Source organism: Boleophthalmus pectinirostris, unplaced genomic scaffold, assembly GCF_026225935.1.
Source record: "Boleophthalmus pectinirostris isolate CB_2022bp ecotype Guang Dong unplaced genomic scaffold, ASM2622593v1 HiC_scaffold_14, whole genome shotgun sequence".
NCBI classification, from domain to species: Eukaryota; Metazoa; Chordata; class Actinopteri; order Gobiiformes; family Gobiidae; genus Boleophthalmus; species Boleophthalmus pectinirostris.
Genome location: NW_026571047.1, coordinates 35,919,425 through 35,926,924, shown reverse-complemented (window position 1 = coordinate 35,926,924; position 7,500 = coordinate 35,919,425). Strand labels below are relative to the sequence as shown.

General features: G+C 47.2%; 1 protein-coding gene and 1 long non-coding RNA gene across 2 annotated transcripts in view; one reads left to right on the top strand and one right to left on the bottom strand.

Annotated features, from left to right (window-relative positions):
* noc3l (NOC3-like DNA replication regulator) overlaps positions 1-6,808 on the bottom strand; it is a 12,739-nt gene extending 5,931 nt beyond the window's left edge. The window contains exons 1-12 of the mRNA XM_055150509.1: positions 6,582-6,808; positions 5,308-5,512; positions 4,393-4,501; positions 3,796-3,950; positions 3,233-3,313; positions 3,048-3,148; positions 2,445-2,606; positions 1,363-1,456; positions 794-969; positions 519-647; positions 332-460; positions 164-244 (exon numbers count right to left, since the gene is read on the bottom strand). Coding sequence (XP_055006484.1) covers positions 164-244; positions 332-460; positions 519-647; positions 794-969; positions 1,363-1,456; positions 2,445-2,606; positions 3,048-3,148; positions 3,233-3,313; positions 3,796-3,950; positions 4,393-4,501; positions 5,308-5,512; positions 6,582-6,590 — 1,431 coding nt within the window. The 5' untranslated portion in view covers positions 6,591-6,808. The remainder of the gene's footprint in view (positions 1-163; positions 245-331; positions 461-518; positions 648-793; positions 970-1,362; positions 1,457-2,444; positions 2,607-3,047; positions 3,149-3,232; positions 3,314-3,795; positions 3,951-4,392; positions 4,502-5,307; positions 5,513-6,581) is intronic.
* Positions 6,809-7,332: 524 nt separating this feature from the next.
* LOC129407903 (uncharacterized) overlaps positions 7,333-7,500 on the top strand; it is a 3,639-nt gene continuing 3,471 nt past the window's right edge. The window contains exon 1 of the long non-coding RNA XR_008631772.1: positions 7,333-7,500. This exon is cut by the window's right edge and continues 605 nt beyond it. This is a non-coding gene — a long non-coding RNA (uncharacterized LOC129407903).

Below are 7,500 nucleotides of genomic sequence, written 5' to 3'. Positions count from 1 at the left end.
TAGTCCAGGTTTAGTCCAGTTTAGTCCTGGTTTAGTCCAGGTTTAGTCCTGGTTTAGTTTAGTCCTGGTTTAGTCCTGGTTTAGTCCTGGTTTAGTCCTGGTTTAGTCCAGGTTTAGTCCAGGTTTAGTTCTGATTTAGTTCTGATTTAGTTCTGTTCAGTACCAGTTTCAGTTTCTTTTCTTTGGACTCTGTGGCCTCTGCCTCCAGCAGCTCCTTCTGCAGCTTTTCCTCTGCCTTTTTCCACTGGAACCAGAAAAAAGAATCTCAAGAAACAAGAAAAAACTCCTCCTCCTCCTCCTCCCCACCCCCTGTATATCTCCTCCTCCTCACCTTCCTCTCCATCCTGGACAAGTTCTTCTTCTCTTTCTTCTTCATGCTTCTGTGTTTCGGGGCTGTTTCCTCCAGGTCTTTTTTCATTTGCACCTCTTTGATCCTGAGCGACAGGAGCGTCTGCAGCACCTGCAATGCACAAGAGTCAGATGCCCTCCCCGTGTGTCAGGTGCCCTCCCATCTGTACCTCTGGTTTGAGTTCGTAGTTGTGACTTTTGACAAGTCCTGAAATGACTCTGACGGCCGCCAACGAGGCTCCGCCCACTTTATCCTGGACGAAGAGCGCCCGAAAAGCTCCACAGACCAGATCTGAGACCTGCACCAAAAAAGTCCTGATTCAGTCCTAGTTTTGCCTCAGTTTAGTCTTGGTGCTGGTTTAGTCCTGGTTAAGAGGCTAACCATAACCCAGTTCTAGTCCCAGTTTAGACCCGGTTTAGTCCAGTTCTAGTCCTGGTTCAGTACCTGCTGGTCCTGGTGGTTCATCAGGGGCACCAGGGCGACGATGATGTTGTTGTGGAAGTTGAAGTGTGACAGGTGCAGGAGAAGTTCACACAAACACTTCACTGAGACCAGAGCCAGACCCCGGTACGAGTCCAAGGACACGGTCTGGACACGCTTAGTCCGGCTTCCCCTCCAGTCTGAAGGAGGTGGAGGAGAGGAGGAGAGGAACACAAATCACTCACACTTCTGAAGTAAAACATAAAGAGCTGCAGAGCCTCACTAAGACCAAACACCACAAAACAAAAACGCAAGAGATTTTTGCTCGCACAAGAAACTGACAAAATAAAACATCCACGACCTCAGACGGGCACAGGCAGACGAGCAGATGGGAGACGTACTCACAGCTCCAGAGCTCCAGGTTGGAGACCTCTGATGAAATGCGTGTCTGTGTGGGTTATTGGTGAGTTGTAGGTGGGTTGTGGGTGGGTTATTGGTGGGATGTGGGTAGGTTATTGGTGGGTTGTGGGTAGGTTATTGGTGGGTTGTAGGTGGGTTGTGGGTAGGTTATTGGTGGGTTTGTGGGTTATTACCTGTGATGATCTGCTCTAGGTCTTCCAGGTAAAACTTGTACTGACTGAGCAGCCCCTCCTCAAACTCTCGCAGCGCCTGAGTCTCCTTCTTCACCTGACACAGACAAGTGAAAGACAGGAGATGTTTAACCACAGAAAGCTGCAGAGTGACAGGTGATAAATTTAACATCAGACACTAATCGATACTACGTCTTAAATAATGTATTTATCACTTTAGAGGTTCAGTCTGTGTTTAAGTTGCTCTGTGTGTGAGCGTAAAGTATAAGAGCACAGAGACAAGTACACGCCCACTATGGAACCTACCTGCACCACTGAGGGGTTACACACGCACACGGACGCACTGAGGGGTTACACACGCGGACGCACTGAGGGTTACACACACGCGGACGCACTGAGGGGTTACACACACGCGGACGCACTGAGGGGTTACACACACGCGGACGCACTGAGGGGTTACACACGGGGACGCACTGAGGGGTTACACACGGGGACGCACTGAGGGGTTACACACACGCAGACGCACTGAGGGGTTACACACACGCAGGACGCACTGAGGGGTTACACACACGCAGACGCACTGAGGGGTTACACACGGGGACGCACTGAGGGGTACACACGCGGACGCACTGAGGGGTTACACACACGCGGACGCACTGACGCACTGAGGGGTTACACACGGGACGCACTGAGGGGTTACACACGGGACGCACTGAGGGGTTACACACACGCAGACGCACTGAGGGGTTACACACGGGGACGCACTAAGGGTTACACACACGCGGACGCACTGAGGGGTTACACACGGGGACGCACTGAGGGGTTACACACACGCGGACGCACTGAGGGGTTACACACACGCGGACGCACTGAGGGGTTACACACACACGCGGACGCACTGGGAACAGAAAAGAAAGTTCTATTATTTAATGTGTAAAATCATAGGAGATTGTCTAAAAACAGAGGGCTTTATTATCACGGAATCAAGTGTCCAGTCTTGAGTTTACACCCTTAGTGTGGAAATCCAGTTTGACATTTTATTACTGTGACAACACGAGTGCAGACAGGTCCACAGGGTGCAGTACCTTGGCACTCTTCTCTGTGGTGCTCAAGGGTCTGATTTTATATGATGGAGCGACATCTTTGAAAACCTCCATCAGAGAAACCATCACGAGTTTCTTCACCGTCACCGCGATGGAAGGGTCCGGTTCAGACAGCAGCGACCGAAGCTCCTTCAAACACTTTATCTGAAATTTAAAATATATATAAGAATAACAATACACTGTTAAATAACATTATACAGTTACAGATGGAAGGCTGAGGTTCTCTGAAATATAACATCTGTAGAAGATTACACCTAATACATGCCTTTATGCAACCTAACCCTAGATCTGCTCTTAGCTCTTTCAGACGTTTATTGGATTTTTAGATTTGATTTTGTATTTCAGATTAAATATATAAAAGAGTAATTCACTGTTAAAGGGCTGTAAACAAAGCTGAGTGCACAGAGAGATGCGTTAAAGGATAATCAGACCAAATTAACAGAGATGGGACAGTCTTATTTCATGAGGAATCTAAAAAGAAACTTAAAAGAACCCAATAAAACAAGACACGTCACAGAGACAGGTGCGCAGACAGGTGCGCAGGCAGGTGCGCAGGCAAGAGGGCAGACAGGTGCGCAGACTCACGCTGTTGTGCGGGTCAGCAATCACAGCTGAGGCCAGTGCTGCCATCTGCTGTTTCCTCTCTGTCAGGCGCTGCTCCCTGTGCTCTGGACTCATGTCTGCCCCTGCAGGACAACAGGAGCATTACACCAAAGGAGAGAAAGACACTTTAGGTAAAACTAAAGCATAATTCTGTATTATCCCATTACCGGATTGGTCAGTGACTTCCTGTTCCTGCTGTGGCTCCTCCTCTTCCTCCTCAGACTCCTCCTCTTCCTCTCTCTTTATCACTGTGCCACAGAGAGAGTTTTATTGATCTTTGATTAAAATCATTGATTTCTGCTGAGGTGAGATTAGTCATGAAGTAGTCCTGTACCCTTTAAACCCATGCCCTTTAAGCCCGTGCCCATTAAACTCGTGCCCCTTTAAGCCCGTACCCATTAAACCCATGCCCCTTTAAGCCCCTGCCCCTTTAAGACTGTGCCCCTTTAAGCCTGTACCTCTAAGTCTCACAATTTCAATACTAATTTTGGCATTGATAGACACTTGCACAGCCAAAACTTTTTACTGTTTTGTTGGTAAACAGGTGTGGAAAAGATCGATTTATCGAATAATTTAATGTGATCAGTATCGTTCTGCTGTGGTTCTGCTGTGTTAAACTGTGTTGTGTTGTGTTTCTGTTGTAGTTGTGTTGTGGTTGTGTTGTGTTTCTGTTGTAGTTGTGTTGTGGTTGTGTTGCATTTGTGTTGTGGTAGTTTAGTGTAGACTTTACCTCTCTCCACAGACTGGGGGATCACTCCTTTCTTGTCCTTTATCGGCAGCAGGTGAATCACTTCTTTTTCTTCGGTTCGGGACATTTTACGTGGGATTTTTTCCAGGTTTCGCAGAAGCTCAGACTTCCTCTTTTTGGTGCTATGGACCGGAGCACTGGAGAAACCAGAAAAACAAGGAACGATAAAGAGGAGAAGGATGGTGGTAGTGGGGTCAGGTGGTGGTGGATGGGGTCAGGTGGTGGTGGGTGGGTGGAGACAGGTGATGGTGGGTGGTGTTAGGTGGGGTCAGGTGGTGGTGGATGGGGTCAGGTGGTGGTGGGTGGGTTCGGGTGGTGGTGGGTGGGGTCAGGTGGTGGTGGAGGTGGTGGTGGTGGTGGGGTGGGGTGGTGGTGGGGTCAGGTGGTGGTGGGTGGGTGGGGTGGGGTGGTGGTGGTGGTGGTGGTGGTGGGTGGGGGTGGGGTCAGGTGGTGGTGGAGGTGGTGGTGGATGTGGTGGTGGTGGTGGGGTGGGTCATGGGGTGGTGTCTGGTGGCAGATGGTGGTGGTGGTGGGTGTGGTGGGTCTGAAGGCAGTGGACTCCTCAGGGTCTGGTGAGACACTCTGCTCCTCCTCCTGGGCCTGTCTGGGCCATCCTTCATCTGCAGATCCTCCTCCTCCAACATGTCTGAAGGCAACTCCTCCAAGAACTGCTCCTCCTCCTCCTCATCTGAAACACACAGACATGAGTGAGAGCGCCCCCAACGAGGAGAGTTCCACCTACGAGGAGAGTTCCACCTACAGGAGGAGAGCGCCACCTACAGAGAGAGAGCGCCACCTACAGAGAGAGAGCGCCACCTACGAGGAGAGAGCGCCACCTACAGGGAGAGAGCGCCACCTACGAGGAGAGAGCGCCACCTACGAGGAGAGAGCGCCACCTACGAGGAGAGAGCGCCACCTACGAGAGAGAGAGCGCCACCTACGAGGAGAGAGCGCCACCTACGAGGAGAGAGCGCCACCTACAGGGAGAGAGCGCCACCTACAGGGAGAGAGCGCCACCTACAGAGAGAGCGCCACCTACAGGGAGAGAGCGCCACCTACGAGGAGAGAGCGCCACCTACGAGGGAGAGAGCGCCACCTACGAGGAGAGAGCGCCACCTACGCGCCACCTACGAGAGAGAGAGCGCCACCTACGAGGAGAGAGCGCCACCTACAGAGAGAGAGCGCCACCTACAGGGAGAGAGCGCCACCTACGAGGAGAGAGCGCCACCTACAGGGAGAGAGCGCCACCTACAGAGAGAGAGCGCCACCTACAGAGAGAGAGCGCCACCTACGAGGAGAGAGCGCCACCTACAGGGAGAGAGCGCCACCTACAGGGAGAGAGCGCCACCTACAGGGAGAGAGCGCCACCTACGAGGAGAGAGCGCCACCTACGAGGAGAGAGCGCCCCCTACAGGTGGGACAGACAATCTTCTCTCTCTCTGATTGGACACAGGTAAACTGCGTTTTTGGAGCAGGGCTGTGATTGGTCGGTACCTGGGCGTTTGGCGAAGGTGTGCAGTTCCTGGGGTTTGCTGTTGGCGGCGCTCTTCAGGGCCTTCCGCAGACGTTTCTGCTCTTTGCGCTGTTTCTTGGCGGCATTTTCTTGTTTAAACGTTTTATTTTTCAGTTTGTTTTCCAGTTTCACTCCTGAAGTCTTCAGCAGCTTCCGGAAGGACGGACGTCGCTTCTTTGAGCGCGGCTGAAATCAGAGTTTACATTTATAAAATATTTTATTTTATTGATTATCAAAAAGTTTAAACACTCATTAGTCTGCAAACAAAAAGTGATTCAAGTGTGTGACTGAAGAAGACACGTAAACAACAAAGAAAACACACACAAGTAGTAATAGTTAGGAGTAATAGTTAGGGTTAGTAGTAGTAGTAGTAGTAGTAGTAGTAGTAGTAGCAGTAGTAACAGTAGTAGTAGTACAGTAGTAGTAGTAGTAAGTAAGTAGCAGTAGTAGTAGCAGTAGTAGCAGTAGTAGTAACAGTAGTAAGTAGCAGTAGTAGTAGTAACAGTAGCAGTACAGTAGCAGTAGTATCAGTAGTAGTAGTATCAGTAGTAGTAGTATCAGTAGTAGTAGTAGTAGTAGTAGCAGTAGTAGTAAGTAGTAGTATAGCAGTAGTAGTAGTAGTAGTAGTAGCAGTAGTAGTAGTAACAGTAGTAGTAGTAGCAGTAGTAGTACAGTAGTAGCAGTAGTAGTATCAGTAGTAGTAGTAGTAGTAGTACAGTAGTAGTAGTAGTACAGTAGTAGTAAGTAAGCAGTAGTAGTAGTAACAGTAAGTAGTAGTACAGTAGTAACAGTAGTAGTAGTAGTAGTAGTAGTAGCAGTAGTAGTAGTAACAGTAGTAGTATCAGTAGTAGTAGTAACAGTAGTAGTAGTAACAGTAGTAGTAGTAACAGTAGTAGTAGTAGTAGTAGTAGTAGTAGTAGTAGTAGCAGTAGTAGTCAGTAGTTTGTAGTAGCAGTGACACTAGTCGTAGTATTTAGCCCTTTTTTCTTTTTTTAACGTAGATTTAGTTTGTGTTCAGCGCTTCGGGCAAATGACGCTGTTTATGTTCAGTAAATATAAATATAAATATAAAGCGTCTCAAATCGACAGAAGGAAATCACTGAAGCTAAATGCACGGAAATCTACAAACGGATTCATTTTAAAGAAAAATTAGTATAACTAAAGAACACCCACAGACTGTATATTTTATCTATAACAGCAGGAATAATCCAGAATATAACTTTAATCATAACTCTATAAAAGTCTGTGCACTCACCGGCCCCATGTCTGCGCCAGAAACTCCGCGAAACAAGGGCAGAAGAGCCGGAGGAAAAGCCCGGAGGAAACACAGGTATATAGATTTATATTTATTGTAACAGATGTATATAAATGTTCTAACAAATAAAGATATAAATGTTCTGACAGAAAAGTGAGAAACGCGTGAAAACAGAAAAACCGGAACCACGAGGGTTCTGCTCGACCCTGACCCGGAAACAATCCCAAACACACAGCGCCCCCAGCAGTGATACGGCAGAACTGCACGCATCAGTTTATAAATAAATAAATAAATAAATAATAAATAATTCATCAGATAAACAAATGAATAAATCAGAGATAGAGGTTCATTTCATGTCATTTTTTAAAATTAGTTTTATTCATGAAAGACGAATACAAAATGATGTTCATACAGTGTGAATGAAGTTTAGACTAATATCTGTCCCCTTTTCACACAAAGTAAAACAAATCTAACACTTCAACAGTTCCAGCTACATTTATAAACAACTTATTTTCGTAACATACACAATTTATAAAGGTAATAACTGAAGTAATCGCCCAGTCGTTGCGCCAGTGTTTTACTTTATTATATAAACTTAAACAGATGACAAACCCAGTGCAAAGTATTGTACGGTTATCTCTGTTTACGGCTTTATTTAAGTCATTTACATTAACCCAGTTTATAACGAGACAATCATTAACCTTTATGTCCTTGTTCCCCGTAATAAAACCTCACACCGGTGTACGGCGCGGAACTGCACCCCGACAGAAACATTAACATCCGTCATTCTTATTTTATTTCTCTCAAAAACATTTAACTGTTGTAGCTCTGGTGTACAAACAGGGGTTTAAACAACTATAATCTACTTGTTCGCGCCATAGACTTTAAATGTTTAGGAGTTCTTTTATGGCCAGTGACA